At 37.1% G+C, this 21,546-nt stretch overlaps 2 protein-coding genes across 4 annotated transcripts in view; one reads left to right on the top strand and one right to left on the bottom strand.

Annotated features, from left to right (window-relative positions):
- Positions 1-13,211, bottom strand: part of DNAAF6 (dynein axonemal assembly factor 6) — a 62,508-nt gene extending 49,297 nt beyond the window's left edge. For 2 of the 3 annotated variants that reach the window (XM_082377555.1, XM_082377557.1), the window contains exons 1-3: positions 12,685-13,211; positions 6,692-6,832; positions 2,604-2,676 (exon numbers count right to left, since the gene is read on the bottom strand). In XM_082377555.1, coding sequence (XP_082233681.1) covers positions 2,604-2,676; positions 6,692-6,829 — 211 coding nt within the window. In that variant the 5' untranslated portion in view covers positions 6,830-6,832; positions 12,685-13,211. The remainder of the gene's footprint in view (positions 1-2,603; positions 2,677-6,691; positions 6,833-12,684) is intronic. The other variant, XM_082377556.1, reaches the window with a different exon arrangement.
- The window catches only part of LOC309620156 (nuclear pore glycoprotein p62-like), a gene marked incomplete at its 5' end in the record, with an annotated part of 78,548 nt that continues 65,862 nt past the window's right edge, over positions 8,861-21,546 (top strand). The window contains 3 exons of the mRNA XM_082376220.1: positions 8,861-8,957; positions 12,935-13,215; positions 13,354-13,596. Of these exons, the coding sequence (XP_082232346.1) occupies positions 8,861-8,957; positions 12,935-13,215; positions 13,354-13,596 (621 nt within the window). The remainder of the gene's footprint in view (positions 8,958-12,934; positions 13,216-13,353; positions 13,597-21,546) is intronic.

Genomic DNA, 21,546 nt, shown 5'->3' with positions numbered 1-21,546 from the left:
ACAGCTACATGTAAAAGAATGAAATTAGAACACTCCCTAACACCATACACAAAAATAAGCTCAAAATGAATTAAAGACCTAAATGTAAGGCCAGACACTATAAAACTTAGAGGAAAACATAGGCAGAACACTCTATGACATAAATCACAGCAAGATCCTTTTTGACCCACCTCCTAGAGAAATGGAAATAAAAACAAAAATAAACAAATGGGACCTAATGAAACTTAAAAGCTTTTGCACAGCAAAGGAAACCATAAACAAGACGAAAAGACAACCCTCAGAACGGGAGAAACTATTTGCAAATGAAGCAACTGAGAAAGGACTAATCTCCAAAATTTACAAGCAGCTCATGCAGCTCAATATCAAAAAACAAACAAGCCAATCCAAAAATGGGCAGAAGACCTAAATAGACATTTCTCCAAAGAAGATATACAGATTGCCAACAAACACATGAAAGGATGCTCAACATTACTAATCATTAGAGAAATGCAAATCTAAACTACAATGAAGTATCACCTCACACCAGTCAGAATGGCCATCATCAAAAAATCTACAACCAATACATGCTGGAGAGGGTGCGGAGAAAAGGGAACCCTCTTGCACTGTTGGTGGGAATGTAAATTGATACAGCCACTATGGAGAAGGGTACGGAGGTTCCTTAAAAAACTAAAAATAGAACTGCCATATGACCCAGCAATCCCACTACTGGGCATATACCCTGGGAAAACCATAATTCAAAAAGAATCATATACCACAACGTTCATTGCAGCTCTATTTACAATAGCCAGGACATGGAAGCAACCTAAATGTCCATCAACAGATGAATGGATAAAGAAGATGTGGCCCATATATACAATCGAATATTACTCAGCCATAAAAAGAAATGAAATTAGAGTTATTTGTAGTGAGGTGGATAGACCTAGAGTCTGTCATACAGAGTGAAGTAAGTCAGAAAGAGAAAAACAAATACCGTATACTAACACATATACATGGAATCTAAAAAAAAAAAAAAAAGGTTCTGAAGAACCTAGTGGCAGGACAGGAATAAAGACACAGATGTAGAGAATGGACTTGAGGACACGGGGAGGGGCAAGGGTAAGCTGGGACGAAGTGAGAGAGTGGCATTGACATATATACACTACCAAATGTAAAATAGATAGCTAGTGGGAAGCAGCCGCAAAGCCCAGGGAGATCAGCTTGGTGCTTTGTGACCACCTAGAGGGGTGGGATAGGGAGGGTGGGAGGGAGATGCAAGAGGGAGGAGATATGGGGATATATGTATACGTATAGCTGATGCACTTTGTTATACAGCAGAAACTGACACAACATTGTAAAGCAATTATACTCCAATAAAGATGTTAAAAAAAAAAAAAGAAAGTAAATAGGCATGCTAAACCCAGTTTACATTTGTTCCAACTGTTGCGGCAGCAAATGGAGACCCACATTAGGTGCAGAACATTATTTTGATTACTGTTAAGTGTTCCCAGAAATGCACCTGATTGTCAGGTTTTCAATTCTGCCAGTTCATTTGAAATGATCTGCTTCCATCTAGCATGGGTTTTGTAAAGCATAGTTACAGATTTATATATAATGTTTTACATATGACTCATTGTTCTTAGAATTTAGAGATTATTAGACCTACATTATCAGAAATACAGGCAGCACAGAAATACATCCAAATTTGAACTAGTCTTCTGTGAAGTGAATATCTCTTGAATAAGGCAAATAGACTCTTGAGTATGTAGAATAACTGAAATTTAAAAATTGTCCACTCAGACCTCATTTTAGTCATTATTTTAAACATTTTTCCAGACAAAATCTTTTACAATTACCTAAATTGATGAGAGTACTTCATTTCCTCTCCCTGTCCACCCTCTGGTAACTGTGATCATGACCAACAGAATTTCAGATTTCTATATTTTTAAAGATGTGAAAAATGTTCAACTCTGTGAAAATGTATAGGCCAAAATGCTGGGAAAACACCCAAAAAATATTTATTCTAGTTTACTGGACCCGTGACTTTATAAGTTACCCCATGGGCTTTAATTTATAAGCTTTTCAACATAAGATAAAATTGTGTAGTTATTTGTTTCATTGTGTTCTCCAAAGGACTATTAGCTCAATGGGGGCAGGGACCCTTTCTATTTTGATCTCCATTGTAGTCTCAGAGATGATCATTCTACCTGGTACATAATTAGCTCTCAACAAATATTTATTGAATGAATTAATGAATTCTGTGAAATTGCCAGAATATAGCAGCATAGAACGTGACGGAGTTAAGTGTTGTGGTAACTAGACCCTAAATAATAAAAAAGTTATCTAACCACATGTGACTTTCTTGGTTTTCCATCTCAGGAAATATGCCAAAAAATGTGAATAACTCAAGGCAAATTAATTTCCATTACTAGAAAAACAACTTACCTGCAACACTAGAGTAAAAACAATATCTTTATATGTAAATAGTTGTTCATCATTCCCACAATTATTTGAGTTCATCTTTGATAAGCGCTAGTGTTAGTGAGTATTACTCTCCCTATAATTTTGCTCCCAAAGAAAAGATTATACTGATTATATTGATCTATATGCTTTATTAAATAACTTACCTTTAAGCGCTTCTCTTTTTGGTGGTCCAATATTCCCAGGACCCATGGCTCCCATTGCAGATGAACTATTTGACTGGAGGAGAGGAAAAAAAGTCCAACATTCTGTAATTACTACTTGTATAACTTACATGACCAGTAATACTTTAAATTTGATAAGCTTTCCATCTACAGTTTCATTAAGCTTCCCAGTTTAATTATCCATTGTTGTTATATAACCAAGAGACAGATGTCAAGTATTATTTTGAATGTGTTTTCCTTGTCCTTTCAAAAAGTATTTGCTTTAATAGACCCCAAGGCAGAATTGATCTTTGATCAGACTAAATCCCCAGTTCCAGCCCAGTGAATCATGTATTCTTGGGGATAGGGGAATGAGCCACATTCATCTCTTTGAAGGTTAGAACCCAGTGTTAGAATAAGAGCATCGACCCCTTTGGGTTTTGGCAGTTGTCTGGTCATAGTTAGATGGGGGACAGAAGTATGGGAAAGTTTTCTAGAAATAAAAACAAACCACTAAATAGAGTCTAAGTATTTAGACATCAAACAACTCATTCAAAAGTCTTGGTAATAGCTTTTACTTCTTTCCACTGTGGATATGAAATACTTCTTCGTCCCATCACCTCATGACACTGAACTACTGGATTTAAACAGCAACCCCAAATTAATAGTGTCAAATACATGCTGAACCACTTCAGTCTTCATGCAAGTTCAGGTTTATTTTGCCATCTTCTGTACGAGCAGACATACCCCCTGTATGGGACAGGGACAGCAGACATACTGTCTCACCAGTAGAAGAACAGTTTTCTTTTTTCAGCTGAGTATAGTGGCAACCACCTCATTGGTCCCTGTCAGGAGTTCTTCGATACTTCAAGAAAATCCCAATTTTTTTTTTTTTTTTTTACTAATTGTTCTTGCTGATGTCAGACTCTGCAGCTCCAATTCACTCCATTGCTGGCAGTCAAAACTTCTTATCGCGTGGTCCTGGCAAACTAGCACCTCCAACTCTCCTTTTCCAGGCCCCTGCCCTTATCTCCCAAGACTTCAGACAGGTACACAAGTTATAATGTCCTGTTTGGGCAAGAGGAATAGGGTCTGTCCTTGGAAGCTGGTGGAAAAGCTCATCTGTGTCTTTTTTATGCTAAATTATTCCAACAGCTATAAATTAGAAATTAATCTGTAACATCTCAACGGTTTCTGAGACAGAACTCTTGCTTTCCAAAAGGTGCTTCAAAAGTGCTATGTCTGCTGTTAAGGTGTTACAGGCATTTTTATGTGAAAATCCCAAGACAATATTCTGTACATTTTTTTCTTTTAAATCACTAAAGTCATATAAACTTGCAGTGCTTTTCTTAAGTTATTAATCACCAGAATATTAATAATACTAACAGTCAATCAGGGTAAAGCATTTTTTGGAACCTGAGGGCCTCTTGTTTTGTTGAGTGCTTCCTTCCACAGCAAATTAAAATCCATAGAAATAAAAACTTGAACATTCCTGACAAAAATTGGTATGCTTTCCATGGACAGTGATGATTGGATCAGTATATCAGAACAGAGGAGGAGTTTCAGTTTATTAACTTAATGAAAATAAATGATTAAAAATAAAATTTTCAAGTGAAAAGATGGATCAGGGTAATAAAAACATTAAAAACCATCTGGCAATTGTTTCTATAAGAATATCATTTCAGCCTCTACCATGAATCTACATCCAATTATCTGAGCAATTTATCATTGCAATTCATGCCACTTTGCAATATGTAAGAGAGTTAGAACATCCTTGTTACGTTGTCTGTGCAGAGTGGTAAACCTTATTTCCCAAGGTCTTAAGATCCCCTCGTGAGACAACATACTCTCTTCCCAATCTCCTATATTCTTAACAATTCTTTGTGGGGATAGTGTAAATAAACCAATGTGTATGCAACAGTTCTAAATGCTGTTTTCAGTGAGTGTATTTTCAAAAACACTTCACTCTTGTAATCGTTCCACAGTTCCCAAGATTAATACATGTTAAAAAATGAAAAGCCGTTTCTCTCCTGGAAAATTTAATAGTTCATTACAAACATTAATTTTTCTCCCACTGTTCTGATACCCCAATTCTATATCCTCTAATGATATCTGTACTGTGGTGTCTGAATGACCACTTATCTCAAAATTGCTTATAACCCAGATATACAGAATCATACATTATTATAGTAATTTTCCTCTATATATTGTACAATTTGGTAAAATGATTCTAGTCTCTCTATTCTCATAAGCACTCATCTTTCCCCTGGAAACACCTCTAGATGCAAATAAACATCTCCATACATAAATGCCAAAGGAAACAGGCTTTGTAACCAGGGGAAATTCTTATCTCTGAATCTGTTCTAGTTACAAGTTCCACTTCCCTTTATTCCAGATCGCTGTTTCTCTATATGACATACTTTTTTCTATGTGACATAACTTTACCTTTTCTATACTTTTTCTATATGGCATAACTTTACCTTTCCCAGGATTTATCATTCTATTTCAGCTAAGGTAGCAAAAACGAGTTTGCCTTCCCAAACTTATTGATATATTGCACTTAACTTTTTCTTCTGTGTCCTATTTGTTGTATATATTCAATGCTGTTACTAATGGCCTGCTTTTTCTTTCCTTCTTTGGCCTCTACTAAGAATTCTCCGACTAAAACTTCTTGGTTCCTAATCCTGGCTCCAAGCTGACTCAGTTCCCCTCCTCCACAAATTTTATTTCCATTGCATGTCTTATTTGATTCTGCCCTGTTCCACATAACTTCTTCCTGGAGGGTGGAAGCTCATCCAGTGTCAATCTGGTTGACACTGGATTGGCTGCCTATTTAGATTATGCTACTTGTCTTTCCACACTATGGCCAAAAAGAATTTGGGGAGGAGAAAATTGATATGTATGTTCATGGGAGATGGTTTATTCACGGTAAACTGGTCATGATAACAAAGAACATTAAAATGGTTTAAAGCAAATTAATATATTCTGCTATAGTACGAGACTTTTTTATATAAATTTATTTATTTTATTTATTTATTTTTGGCTGCCTTGGGTCTTCATTGCTGTGCGAGGGCTTTCTCTAGCTGCAGGGAGCGGGGGTTACTCTTCGTTGTGGTGCGCAGGCTACTCACTGCGGTGGCTTCTCTTGTTGCAGAGCACGGGCTCTAGAGTGCAGGCTCAGTAGTTGTGGCACGCAGGCTTAGTTGCTCTGCGGCATATGGGATCTTCCAGGACCAGGGCTCGAACCCCGGTCCCCTGCATTGACAGGCGGATTCTTAACCACTGTGCCACCAGGGAAGCACCTATAGTATGAAACTTCTGCCGCAAATTTTGTTTGCCTTCACATAGGCAGTCTGATAGCCAAGGTTTGCTAATATCTAAGGAGGAGGAGAATGGAGAGCAGGGCGTTACATGGAAGTATTTTGAGTATTCTGAGCTTACTGGCAGTGACTGTGGAATGGGCAAAGGTCAATTCATGCAACTGTCCTACCCAAAATGAAGCCCATCTTGCTGCTGCAAGCCTCCCTGAGGTTCCCTGTCCTGACCCCAAATGCTATTCAACTAATTAGATTCCACAGCTCTATCTGAGCATGTAGCCGGAAGCCAATTTTAATAGGCTGAAGCTAGTTTGTCCCCTTATTTGGCTCAAAATATTTTCTGTTCTGCTTTCATGTGTAGACAAATTTTTTAAAATTAAGGGTTTGGGGGCCCTAATTAATACTGTCTAATTAAAATTATTTGTTTTATAGAAATATTGTCTAGGCTTAAAAATCCTAGCTACCACTCTTTGTAATGGTTGTCAAGCATTCTTTGGCCATAAATATAAATGACAAACATTTTGAAATGTGGCTATTGCTACCATAGTTACAGAACTCTTTTCTTATTCAGTGTTCAGGTAGTTTAGAAAAAATATAATTACGTTTGCTAGAAATGTACTAGAGGTTATACTCTCATGCATAATCAGTCCTGCAACCTCCTGTGAATGTATTAGATGACAGAGCCCTGCTCCCACAGCAAGGTTGGAACAAGTTGTTCAAATACAGTTTCACAACTTAGTGTGATCAGAACTAATTCATCTGTAGGTATATTACCACCTGTCCGGACTCAAAGTCATCCTCTTCCGGATAAAGCAGCTTAGAGAGAGCCTGCAGAGCTGAAACTGAGGAAATGGTTTCAATTTCCATATTTTCAGATTCCATATTTTCAGCTTCTGCATTTTCAGATTCCATATTCTGAGGAAGAAGATAATCAGAAAGAGGTATTTTAGTCTTCTATTTTATTTAAGACATGAAGATTTTTCTAAGTTGTCATATCTCCCTTCTTTCCCTGGGTCACTCCATTATCTCTTATTCCTCCTTGAAAATCCTTGTAAACTCCTTCAAATATATGTATTTTGCTGACGCACAGACCTGGGGCAGCAAGTAAACGCAAGTATTCAGCTTGCTTTATTAAAACTTCGTGCTCAATCTAACAAGCATTTCTTGAGCACCTACATAGTGGTTCTCAGATTTTAGTGTGTTTAAGAGTCAATTGGGGAGTTAGTTAAAAATGCACATCCTTAAACTCTACCTCAAGAGAAAGGGTATGTCAGTGTCACGTAGAATGTACATTATTATTTGGAAACATACTTTTGTGGACTACCTTTTTATCTGTCTAATATATGCTGTCTAGCTTGTATATTCCTATTCAGTGAACTGAAAAGGATGTTTGTTGGGGGGAATGTCTCAAGGAACTTTACTCATTTCACACTTTTGCCTCAGGTAGGCCGGTATCTTCTGCTTTATTTAAAATTTTAATCAATCCTTGATGTTGCCTTGCATTATATTGCTATTTGAGACCTCTAGTGGGTTGGTTCATTAACTTTAGTGAAAGTTCACACAAAATAAATTGTTTTTTTCTGATTATAATAGTGATACTATATATGTCTATTGTGGAAACTTTAGGAAATAATACATTAAAAGTAGAAATAAGAGAATCACAACTACTTGTAATCCTACCAACCAGACATCAGTCTTTTAAATAATCTCTACCGTTATATTTGGAGTAGGAATTCAGGATCTTTAAAAATCTTGGGAGTGTCAAACTTTAATGAATAACCTGAATAAAGACTGTAGAATTAGGCCTATTGTTAGTGATTTGGGCATAAATATAATAGGAATCTTTTCTACACTTCTGCTGATATTTTTTGAACATTATTTTATAAAATTAATTCACAGGAAGCATTTCTTTAGTGCTTTTATTAAATGATCCACTAAAATTTTTGTGTTGTGCCTAGAACAGTAATACAAAGGAATTCTCAAAAGTGTGCTGGTACAATCACCTGTCAAAATCAATCTGCATGTAAATGGCATTTTACAAATCTTTTGTTTTACTATTATATTTTACCATTATTTTGACTTTCCTTTTTAAAAGGAAAACTGATCTGAATGCTTATCAGAGATGTCAAGGGTATGAAACAAATGTTAAATTGCCCTATAGATCTAGCACAGAGGCAAGTATATCATAGTGGTTAAGAGTAAGGGCTCTGGAGTCATGCTGCTTAGATTTGTATCTATCGTTTACTTCCTAGCTCTGTGACTCTGGGCTACATCTTTTAAACTAATAATGATGTCGAATAACTTAATGATAAAACTCATTACATTGAAAACTCATTAAATTGGAAAAGGTGAAATAAGAGCCGATTAAAACAATCTTCTCTCACAGTATGGTCTGGTTGTCTGCTATGGAAATGAATAATTGACACATTAAATTAAACAAAGAGGCTTCTGTTTATATTTTTAAAGTCCTAGCTGATTATGTGTTCATTAAATATTTACTTAACATTAAAAGCAAAAAGTTTATTGAAACATTTTCTACCTTTGACAGTGAAAGGGAAAAATGGATCCAGATATCAGATGCAATGATATAAATGGTATTTTGAGTTGAGATTGTACAATGAGACTTTTAAAAAACAAATATAGCCGAAATTGTTTTACTATTCCAGCATTACCTACCTTACAATATTGTTGTGATGGCCGTATTATGCAACGTAGGTAAAAGAGTTTGCTAAAATATGAAAAGCTTTATAAAAATATCATTATTATTTGGCACATAGTGCCAGCACCCACAGGTACACGATGATGAGGCTTGCTAGAGCTTAATGGTGGGCTGGTGAGAGGGGAAGAAACTGGAACCAGTAGAACTAACCCAGAAGAAGGGTATTCAGAAGTGCCAAATATAGCATCTGAGTTAGCAATCAGAACTGCTATTCACGCGTGCTCATGGGCTTGGCAGTGACATGGCAGCGAGAGTCTCAGGACGTGAGCAGTGTTTCGGCAGAAAGGTTGAATAGCCATGGTTACAGGGAGGCCTATTTAGGTAAAGTAGGATCCTGGTCCATAGGTGGGGGTATAGGAGGCAGGATGGGGTTCTTGAGTATTATGGGGGAGTTGGCAGCTAGAGGAAGGTTCAGAATAAGGCAGGTCTCAACATCACAGCTAGAAAAGAGAAAAGGAAACAGGCACTCCATCAGAGGCTTTCTAATGTCCCAGTGGAGGTTATGAAGGAAGGCTGTGGTTCGGTAAGTACACTGGATACTGTATTTAGGAAAAGCAGATTAATTCTAAATCCCCATCAGTTGGGAAGTAGCTCTCGCCTGGTTCTCATTTGGTAAGAGGCAGGGCAGTGTGGGCAGTGGGAAGCTACACCTAGAGGCTGAGCGTCTTCAGTAACTGGAGCTGGCATGTAGTCAGCAGTTGGTGAATACTGAATGAAGTATGACTAAATTCATACGAATGTTGATTTCAAAATAGTCACCTTGGAATGTTATACATTGATGTAAATTATGCTATCGATTGCTCAAAGTATTTTGGAACTGCCTTCATATGTAGCACCAAGAAAACAGGTATGACTATGGTATCACTCAGTCTGATTACACAACAGATTTGTCTCCAAGTGATTTCTAGATATATCTAGATATCACATCTACTTTCAAAATATGAAGATTTGATACTTTGAGGATATTCAAAAGAATGTGCTGCAAGCCTCAAGGCGATTCTAAGAGAGTAGCTTCAAAAGTAATTTGAGCAATAACAACAGCATTAGAATAAGTGGATAGCCTCCCAAAGTGACTGCTTTGAAGGGACTACCACTCCTTGGGATGTAAAACAAATCATTCACAATAGTTTATAGTATGCTGTTTATATCTGAAGTATATTAGGAATCAGACTTTTTAAATTCCAAATTATGCTGGCATACAATGGCATAGGTTCATACTTAGCTAAACTGGAGTAGAAATATCATAATAAAATTGGCACTCCAGCAAAGATAATTTTTACCATATCAACCATAATAATCATCTATAAACACAAAATAATAAATCACAAGTTTGTTGATATTGTATTTTGACAAACAAAAGAATCAGCAATACTTTGTAAGTAACTAATCAAAGAACTCATTTATCAAAAGAGAAAAACAATGATCTGAATTTTTAGAAAACTATATTCTAAATTCAATGGAAATTAAGATTCTACTAGCTTTTTTAGAAGTCTAACAAATTAAGAATAATTTGTTAAACTATTAAAAACATATTAAAGTTCATTTGACAAATAGATAACATCGGAAAAATTAAAGCAAGATGCCTTTTTATGAACTATGCAGTGTTATTTATTTGTAGGACTATCTTTTATTTGTAAATTTGATATAAAGTTCATTTTGAGCCTGACAATCAAGGTCCTTCAGGATTTAACCCCAACCTAATTTTCTGCCCTTCCCTCCTATTATTCTCCTACCTGTAATCTGCATTCTGTTAAAAACTGAACTGCTAATTAAACATACCCTATAATCTCCTGCCTTTGTACTTTGGAATGTATTCTTCCTTTTGCTTAGACTACCCAGATAGTATAGTGTAGTGATTTAAAAAAAAAAATTCTGGAGCCACACTGCCTGTTTGAATCTGTCATTGCCTCTTAAATAGGCCAAGAATAAATTTAAGGCAAATTTAAGCAGGAACTTCATTTTAAAAATATATTGCTAAATCTTTTATTTGAGATTTGGTTATTTAGAAAGTAAATTTTCTAGACACTTTTTTTTTCTCTCACTCTCTTTTGGCTAGGCCAATTCCAGTGGCAGAGTTTTCTAGACAGTGCTTTTAAGTTTTCCCACATCAACTTGGATCCTTAGGGCCTTCATAATTGATTGGGGGATCTCTTTCGGTACTAGCCACAATGAGCTAAAGAGACAGATGCTTCAGAACCAGCTCTTTACCAAAACATTGGAGCCATTTAGGGACTAAACAAGCTCAACCAGGATGACTCCAGACTCACGGCACCGAAACAATAATATCAATAACCCGAGATTAAGTCAGACTCTAGTTGAGAGGGCTGGGGTCTCAGCAGGAATGGCTCTTCGACCTGAACTAATTGGAGAGAAGTCTAGGTTAAATTAGTGAAAATTCTGAATTACACACTATTCAACAAGAAATGACATTTTATTAATTCAAGTTTATATAGCAAATAAAATCAGGGTAATAAAGAATCACCAAATAGCATCATTTGGGAACTTGGTTAATAGGTAAACACATATCCCTATGTAGAGTTACTGACTGTTTATAGCTGAATGATTTCAAAGTATTAAAAATTCATTTACTCTCTTAAATAAAATTGGCATTTCTTCTGCAACTTTATTTATATAGTACCTTATTTAACAATTCCTGTATTAAAATTCTTCTGAAAACACAAAAGTAAACATCATCTATGCCTATGTCTGAGTTAAATTATAATATACTGATTGGTTTTTTCTTACATTTTTTGACAACTATACACATCAATGATCCCCTGCCTATTAAAACGAATTCATTTTGACTTGTTTTTACAATACCAAGAATAATTTCCTTTTTTAGGTCTCTAACTTTCACTGCTATCAAATGTACCAAGTCATAAGTAACTATGGGGACTTAACAAGAGTTTTTGTTACAAATTTAAAATATATTTAATGGAAGATGATTTTTGAAAGTACCTGGAATATATCATAAACCTAAATGTCAAGAAATGAGCCTCTTGATTTAATATTTCCTCTATCCATTATTCTTTGTTTTAGCCAAACTTAATACACTTGCCAACAATTTTTTTGTTTCTGTCTCATTCCCATACTCCACCTCTATCTAAAAAGGAGTTGAGACAGCTCATTTTCCTTCAGAGCTTTGAAATTTTCTCTCCAAGTCAACAGGCCTATTTTCTTCATTTCTTCAGGAAATAGTGTCTGTTCTGAATCCCTGTCACAACAAGAAGCTCTTAGGAGAAGCGACCCCTACGTCTCTGCTCGAACTCTGTACTCTCCCCTCACTCAGATTTTATTTTTTGTCACAGTCCCTTACTTTTTGACCGGTACAGTCCAACGACATATAACACTCTCCCAATCAGCCCTTGGTGAGTAGCAGGTTTGGTAGGGACAAGTAGGCTTTTGCACACCACGCTCCAGCCCCCCAAGTGCGGTCTGACTGCTTCTCACTCCTCAACGGATCTGACCAACTACCGTTGGAACTCTCAGGCCACAGCGTGCACATTCCCGCACACAGGGCATTGTCCATGTAGTACGGGCCGTTTTTTTCAGTCTGAACAGCGTTATACCCCCTAAAAAATATATCGCAACCAAGGCAACCTGGTCCAAGATAAATCATGCCTGTACATGTAAAACAGAAGATAACAGTGGCTACTTCAACTTGGAGCACCCAGATCTACCTACAAGGAAATAATAGTTTTCACTCTCAAATTAGCGTTACAACCGTACGTGTATGTAAGTGTCTAGAGAAAAACGTCGGGAAGGCTTCGCATGTTCATTTTGGCCTTCTGACATTCCACCCGCATCCATCCCTTGTCTGGTAAAACTGCCCCATCTCACTCACATCCTGATAGACTGAGTTTTGTTAAAGCTGAATCCTGCTTCTAGAGAGTCTAGGGCAGGGGGATTTAGGGAACGGGTCTGTTCTATCGGCAACTTGTGGCTTTTTTGAGGTATCTCTCAGAGCCGTTAAGTATCTAGAGTTCTCTGATAGCTAAGGCATCTGAGGACCCCTTCTTTCCCCCTCCTAAAGTTCGGATTTCCTCACCTGGGTCAGTTTTTGGGTGGCTCTCTAGGATCCAAAAATACACTGCGGAGAGCTCTGCGTCCCTCTGTTGCCTGGGTAACAACTTTGTTTCCGAAAACCCCCACCCCCCACCTCCGGGTTCCCGCTTGACTCTCCTGGCCAATCATAGAAGAGGGTCCTTTGAAACCTCACGAGAAGCAACCAATCCGAACGCGTGTCAGTTGTGGTCAATGGCCGCCCTTTCCAGTTAACTAGGTCGACCCCTTTTAAGCCTGGGTCTCAGCATCGCTCCAGCGGAGACACGCCCACTGTGCAGGCTGGCTCTTTTCGGCCGCAGAAGTTCCGGGTCCGCCTCTCTGGCCGCTCCGCAGTTTCATCTGCCTTCGGTTTTACTTCACCGCCACCGAAATAACCGCCGCCACCGAAATAACCGCCGCCACCGGTTTTCGTTTGTTCAGGAAATCAACCGGCTCCCTCATTGTTACTTTTTTCCTGCACGTGGATTCTAGACCGCTAGTTGTCCAGCGGATCTGGAACAGCGTGGACGGAAAGGTAGGCTCGGTGGCCGGGGGGTTTGAGGAGGTTTTGTGGCGGCTCCACACGAGCTCCCCACGCCCCCTTTCCGCGCTGTGACAGAGACACGTGTTGTGGTTCCGTCCCGGCTCAGCGTTTGTGTCTATGTGTGTGTAGGGTGGGAACGCGCTTTTTTTCCTCTGCTGTGGGCAAGCCTTCTGGATCTGGAGCCCCAGGGGGAGCACCCCTACGGCTGCCACGCGGCTCCAGCGAGGCACCGGCCAGAGCTACGCGTCGTTCCCACTCACGGGAACGTCGCCGGACCCGGTGCCCCGCTTTTCCCGCTTTGGAGTGCAGAAACGCTGGCGCGGCGCCCCTTTGCGCCGCTTGGCAATAGGAGTGTTTACACTTCGCCTAGAGGTACAGTTGTGACCCTAGTTTCTCAGGAATTCCGTGGTTTGGTTTTAAACAAAAGGGAAGCAGAATAGATGGCTTAATAAATATTTGGAGTATTCAAAACTGATTAGCTGTGTTCGATAGTGGGCCCCTTCATATAGTATTTGAGTGTTGTAAGCAAGGAGAGGTAGGATGGCTTTAATGGATGGTGACTTTTGGTTATCCAGGACCTGGAATTAGGTTATGAATTAACTAAATTGCTTTCCTTCTTTCTGCTATCCGGTGAAGGGGATAGTGAAGCTTGAGTAATTTGTTACTTGTTATTACCACAAGTAAACATTCTATTCTACTTGTTATTACCACAGTAAACAACAACAACAAAATGGAGGTAGAATATTTAAGTTATTGGCTAAAGTTTTGGCTTTTTAGCCAAATTACCTATAGCGTAATTCCCCTTATTACTGTAGGTGATCAGAGTTTAAGCGTCTTAAATTTTGTTATTTCTCTCGGATACTTGCGGAACTTAAGTTATGTATGCTATGCTGTCTCTTGCTTCTTGATTGTTTTTTTCTTTCTATTCCGCCTCGTTGTGCATTAGCCTAAGTCCGTAATGCCTAGCTAGTGCTTTTCGGACCTTTTTGCTGTGACTCACAGTAAGAAATTTTGTATTGTGACCCAGTACTTATACGCGATATATAACTGACAAGTATTTCGCAGAAACAGTACTTAATTACGTGCTTTTACTCTGATGCTTTCCATTATATTTTTTAAAATGTGGACCACAACCCACTAATGAATTGTCATTCACGGTTTGAAAAAGATCTGGTCTTAGATCTTTCGTTTTCAAACTTGTGTGTGTTTAGGAATCTCTTAGGATGTTTGTGACAAATACAGATTTCCCTGGCTTACTCCAGGAACTGGTTCTGTCGGTCTGTGGTGGGGCCCGGGAAGGTGCTATAAAGTGCTGGGCACAGTGCCAGATGCACAAATATTTAATAAATAATAGTTTTCTTCTTGGAAAATAAACGCTATTTATGTTTAGGGATATAATTACCTCTTCAAGGTTTGGCCTGCCCCTGCAAGGTGGAATCCGTGCTAAGGGCTGTTTTCTCCAGGGTTGGGGAGGTAGGAAGTTTGGAGATCCGTCCTCGGTCTGAGATGAATCTTCAGGCACTTGACTTACATAGAGAATTTCATAAATACAGAAACTTAGGGGTTGAGGAACACAAAGGTTAGAGAGGTTCAGTGACTTGCCCAGGGTCATGTTGTCAGTGAGTGGATCTCAGAGATAAAGATCACTTGATTAAGTTTAATATTCTCATCCATCCTGCCTTGATAGCAGGTCAGATCTAGAGGCAGATGTTGAAACAGGAAAAGAGCTTCCCTGGCTTGCTTATCCCAGAAGCAGAGGCAACAGAATTTCTTGCTTTTGACTGCTAGTTTGATCTTAAACTAATGAAACTTGAGAGATCTAAAAGATGAAAAACACAACTAAAAGTTTCTCTGGGTTATAGGTGTGAAAAAGGGATATAGCTTAGTTAATTCTTTTATAATATATAAACTGTTTTAAAACGCTAGTTAAATAATTTATTAAACCAGCATTAAAAGAAATTAAATATGAAAAATTTCCCTCAATTCTGCTACCAAAATGTAACTGATATTTCTTTTCTATTGTTTCCAAATCTTAATTCCTGTTTATACAATGTTTTGTTCCTTTTTTTAAATTTATTTATTTATTTATTTTTTTGTTCCTTTTATTTAATATGGTTCTGGGAATTTTTCCTATGTTCCTGATAGTCCTTATGTTTTTCATTATTAATAGCAGCTTAATATTGCATAAACTGAGATGGCCATAATGTACTCAGCCTAAATAAACAAGCAACAGAAGATTTATTTCTGATTATTCCATGTTATCAATAACACTGTAAAGTTTGGCTATTTAAAATCATTTATATAACTTACCTTCCATGCACTCAAGAGGAATCCTAACAAGAAGGCCAGGAATCTGGACCTGAGCTGTGAATTTTTGTCCCCTTGGATGTATGGATTTGCCCCTCTAGGTTTCTCTGTGCTGGAGTAGCAGTCATCAACCACAATATGAGTTAGGTTGAATGTATTTTTTTAACTAATAACTATGGACATTTTCAAAAGGATATACTTTAAAAAATATATGAATCCTAGCATATTCAAGCAGATTCAAGTGCCATAATAACACTCATGGTGATTAGCTTTCTTTTTGAATATCTTTTCCAAAGATTATATGAGTATGTATTCATTTGTAATTTAAATTTTTTATAAAGGAAGCAATTAAGTTGACTGGGAGAATAAAAGCTATAATTGGTCTGTATTAGCACATTCCCCCTTTTCAAAGCACACAGGTTGTCTTATTTTCTGTCATTCTAAAACATTAACTAGCCCCTCTTTTTAAAATTATAAAATATTTCAGACAGAAAATTACAGAGACTATTATACACCATCATCCATGTACCCACCAAAGATTTAACAATTGTTAACCTTTTGCCATTTTTTCATTAGATATTGTTTTTTTAAAGAACTAAAACATTACACTAAAACCAAACATAAAACTAAAACACTACCTCTTTGTACCCCTTCCCAATCTCATTTCCTTCCCAATCCCAGAGATATTTGTTCTTCTGAAGTTGTTAAGTATTTTTCCTGTGTTTTTAAGTGCACTCAAACATAGATGGCCATAAATGGTTTGTAATATATTGTTTTGTATGTCCTTTGACATTTTCATAAATGGTATACTGTACTTACTCTTCTGCAACTTTTTGGGGGTCAACATTGTTTTTGAGATTTGTCTGCACTGATAAATGTAGATAAAGTTAGTTATTTTGGGGGGGATAAACTGGGAGATTGGGATTGACATATACACACTACTATATATAAGGATAACTAATAAGAACCTACTGTATAGCACAGGGAGCTCTATTCAGTGCTCTGTAATGACCTGTATGGGAATGGAGTCTGGAAGAGAGTGAATATATGTATATGTATGGCTGATTCACTTTGCTGTACAGCAGAGATTAACACAACATGGTAAATCAACTATACCCCAATTAAAAAATTAATTAAAAAAATTTAAAAAATGAAATAACATATATATAACTCACATAAATACTAAAATGTGATTTTTATTTTTTACACAATTATTTCAGTAACACAGAAATATTCAAAAACGCTATCTTGCCATTTAATAGGTACAGTTTTCATAGGTTTCTCCCGGTAGACTTAATGCACAATCCAGGAATAAAGCTTAAAACAGAACGTCATTTAGGAGTAATAAAACCTAAATTAACAAAAGAAAAAAAAAGTTGCTTTTATTGCTGTAAAGTAGCCCTCATATAACTATGCCACTTAAAAATATCTCCATTCCACTATTGTTGTTGGACATTTAGGTTGTTTCAAGTATACAAATATTCATATAAATCATACCACTAAAAGCGGTGCCTAAAATAGGCAAATTCATAGACACAGAAAGTGAAATAGAGGTTACCAGAAAGTAAAATAGAGGGACTGGGGGAGTGGGCAATGGGAAGTTATTGTTCAGTGGGTACAGAGTTTCTGTTTGTGGTGATGAAAAAGTTTCGAAAATATTGAATAGATAGTGGTGATGGTTAAACAATGTTGTGAATGTACTTAATGCCACTGAATTGTACACTTAAAAATGGTTAAAATGGTAAATTTTACATTATATTTTACCACACAAAAAAATTACAAACATAAGAATTATGCTTATTTTTCAAAGGCATACTTTGAAAAATATACTAGATGACTAGTTTTTTTGTGGCGTAAAGCCCTGAGAAAAGTGAGATTTATTTTAAAAAATAAACTTGAATTAAGTTATATTAGCCAGATCTATTTTTCCTTGTAAAATGATATTTTTTGAAATCTTTAAATGACTACTATTACTTCATGCTTATATAAGATTTTAATGAATACTAGTATGCTTCAGAAGTTTCCAGTTTTTCATTTGTTTTTTTTTTTTTTTTGCTCTTTTTCTCCAAGGTTTTGAGGAAGGATTCTTCTAAAAGGGAGTAGGCGTTGAGGCTGTACTTTGCATTTGAATGCCATTCCTCTTTCATTTCTTAGACTAGTTCTCTCCAGTGATGTACTCTCTTCTTTCTCCTCTCCCCTCTCCTAATCCTGTTCTTTCACCGCTGCCCTTTTGGGTCCCTCTGCCTCCTTTCCATTTAGCCAAGCCTTCTCTTTGGGTTTCTCTGCCCTCCACTCCCGTCCTCTCTTGAGTCCCCTCCCCTGCCTTGTATCCTTCTCAGCTCCTCCAAGATTTCCCCTCTCTTGAGTCCTTCTGCCCACCCTCCCCTGTGGTCTCATCCCTGGTCTTTTCTTTTCCAATGTTCTAACTGCTAAAGGCATTCACTAAAATAAGACTTGTTTCATGGAAATTTACAGTCTTCTCTGCAGTGTCAGACTTGTAATATTCGGAAAGTTGGTCTTAATTTTGGGATTTGAAAAAACCTTTCTAGCCTTTAAGATAAGATTCTGACATTATGGCCTTGACAAGTATGAGTACGAAGGGGGAGAAAAGCACTTAATGTGAAAGATAATCGGTGGGTTATATTGCTTAAGATGTTTAATATGAACTGAAAACTAATGCACCATTTTCCATAGCTCTATATTTTATTTTGGCATAAAATAAAATGATTACCATTAGAAGTTTGATCCCTTCCTATTTCCTTGAAAATGGCTGTGCTAATTTCACCTCTCCCTATCCATTTCTCTCTGGGGACTCAAACATTTAGGATAAAACATCGGTAACTCAGTTTCTACTTCCAGAGTTGGCATCAATAACTGTCAGTGCAAATAAGGACCCTATTGTACTTTGAGACTTCAGTTTTTCTACTTTCTTCTTTAGTTCCATTTCTGTAACGCTTTCTTGGTGGAAAAGGGGTTTCTTCAGTGATTTGGTACTTTTCCTTTGCTTCTCTTCCTCTCTCCTTAGTTCGATAATTAATATGTTAAGGAACCATATGTATCATCAGAAGTTACTATTTATTGGAATGGTTTTATACCATGACTAATCACATTGCATAAATTTTCAGGCCAGGTTGTTTAGTCATGATGTTCTTGAGAAGGTGAACTGAATTCGTGGAATTCACCATTCACGTGGAATTCATGAATGGTTATCTAGTAACTAGGCATTTTAGGGGGAACATTGTCTCCAAAGAGGATTTGCTTCCAAGAAGGCAGAAAAACTTTTTAATCCATTACATGGCTGAACTTCTATGCTAGTCATTTCTTGACAGTTATTTCTCAAAGTAATGTGGGGGAATAATGGCATGAGTGATTTCCCCCCAAATCATTTATACTTTGTGAGACAGAAGCCCCTAAACATTTATGCTGAAATGACTTATAATAGGTACCCAGGCTTGAACTTATTTTGTTTCTGCTCTTTGAGATGCAGTTTTATCTTCCTAATATCTGTTGCTTAAGCTAATGTTACAGTGAAAGTATTGTGTTCAGTTCCTTCACTTAGTATTTGTTTGACCTTGGGAAAGTAATTTAGTATCTTAGAGCCTCAGTTTCTTCAACTATAGAATGGAGATCAAAATACCTTTATGGTTTGTTGTAGGTAATTAAAAGATGAGGAATTTCAGATTCGATAAGTGCTTTTATCATTTCCCTTTTATATAAGAGATTCAAGAACTTAAGTGGTAAAATGGTATGTCCTGAAATGACCTACCATCATTTATTGATCCTCAGTCAGATTTGTTACTAACCAGAACACTCCTAGGACCTATAAATGACGATAGGTAGTACAAAAAGAAGATAATTTGCATGCTGATAAATGAGATAGTTGTGTAGTAATTTTTTTTGAATTGTAATTTGAAATGCAATTTATGTTCACTCTCTGGGCCAGCTTAGAGAGTGCTCCATAAATATCCCTGATTGACTGATCCTTCACTGACAGTGAGGAGAACCCCAGCACTATATTTTAGAAAGCTTTCATATAGCACTTTACATTAAATTAAATTAGACAAGATAATATATGTGGAGGGCCCTTTGTAAACTTATTTTTAAGAAAACATTTTGGTTACTCAGTGAAACTGCCAGAATTTTAGAGGTGAGGAAACAGATTCTAATGCATTTAAGTGACTAGCACAGCCCGATACGTGACAGCACTGATTGAATTGCCTCATTTAGATTGGACTACCAGGCAGGGATCATCTGCCCATTTCCAGGAGCCTTTTTCGATGATTTCTTTAGGCCTAGTGAATTTTCTGCAGAAGTCCTTCACCATCTAGTACTTCTTTCTTTGAACATGTGTGCTTGCATTAAGACATCCAGGATGGAACTGTGAGCTGGGCTCAACATAAAAAGCTGTAGTTTTGTCAACTTTAAGCTCCTAGTCAGGCAGTGTGGTTAAGGAGAGAGCACTCTGAAGAGGAATAGAAGTTGGCTAGAGGAACTCAACAATGACAGAGACAGATATTCCTACTCATAGCCACATAGAGGGAGTACAGACTTGTTTTCCATTTTTTATTAAATTAGTGATATGCAGAGAGAAACTAAAGTGTGCTAAGGTCTTATTTGTTAAAAAGGATATGGAATACTGATTAACTTCAGGCTTTCTTAGAAGAACATAAATTTAAACGTGTTAAAGAATTCAAGAGAAACTCATACAAATAAATGTAATTAGCATATGTAACTTCCAACTATGGGAAAAATGATGGAATACAGAAAATTCCATCAGTCCAATTACGCAGAAAAAGATAAAAGATAATACAAAATGGCAAATAAAAAAGACAAAATAAGATGGGAGAAATATGAGTCCAGTTGTGTCAGTAGTCATAATAAATGTAAATAAATTAAACTCACTCATTAAGAGATTCTTAGACTCTATTTTAAAATTTTCAGCTTTGCTATTCATAAAAACCACGCTAAAAATGACTCAGAAAGGTTGAAAACAAAGGGAAGGAAAAAGATACACTAGGCATATAGCAACCAAAAGAAAAATGGTGAAGCAACATTAATGTCAGACAAAATGTGATCTAAGGCAATTTAGTAATAAACAGATATTTCACACTGATGAAAGAAAGGAGATCTACCAAGAGAGTATCGACCATGAATCTATGCCCCTAACAACATAGTCTTGAAATATATAAAGCAAAAAAGCAATGGGATTATAAGCAGAAATTGATAATCTCTAATAATGAGAGACATTTTTTCTTTTTTGGAAATGAGGTTTATTTATTTATTTTTTGGTGCGTTGGATCTTCGTTGCTGCGCATAGGCTTTCTTCTAGTTGCAGCAAGCGGGGGCTACTCTTCGTTGCAGTGCGTGGGCTTCTCCTTGCGGTGGCTTCTCTTGTTGCAGAGCACGGGCTCTAGGTGTGCGGGCTTCAGTAGTTGTGGCATGTGGGCTCAGTAGTTGTGGCTCATGGGCTCTAGAGCGCAGGCTCAGTATCTGTGGTGCACGGGCTTAGTTGCTCCGCGGCATCTGGGATCTTCCCGGACCAGGGCTCGAACCCGTGTCCCCCGCATTGGCAGGCGGATTCTTAACCACTGTGCCACCAGGGAAGCCCATGAGAGACATTTAAAACACCCTTGTTAGAAACTGGTTAAGCAGAATAGATTAAAAAGATTTTTTTAAGTACAAGGATGTGACAGATATACGATCTAAATGAGGTGGAAGGGAATCTTTAATTTCAAATTCTTAATGACAGATGCATTTTTAGTCCCAAGGTGATTTTCATTTGTTTTATTTCTCAAATTTCTAAGGAAGAAAATATTTAAATGTTCATGCTGCATTTAACACAGAAATTCTAATAACAGGATAATTCTTAAATTACTTTCAAAAGAATGGAAAGTCCACAAATGCAAGGGCACAAGAAAAAGTTCCACCTTCTGATGGCTACCAGAAGTTTTTCCTTTGGCCTGCAATATGACATTGATGACACTACCTAATTCTGAAAGTATCAATGTCTATGAC

The sequence above is a fragment of the Balaenoptera borealis genome (genome assembly GCF_965194805.1).
Source record: "Balaenoptera borealis genome assembly, chromosome: X".
Lineage (NCBI taxonomy): Eukaryota > Metazoa > Chordata > Mammalia > Artiodactyla > Balaenopteridae > Balaenoptera > Balaenoptera borealis.
This window is presented reverse-complemented; position numbering and strand designations above follow the sequence as displayed.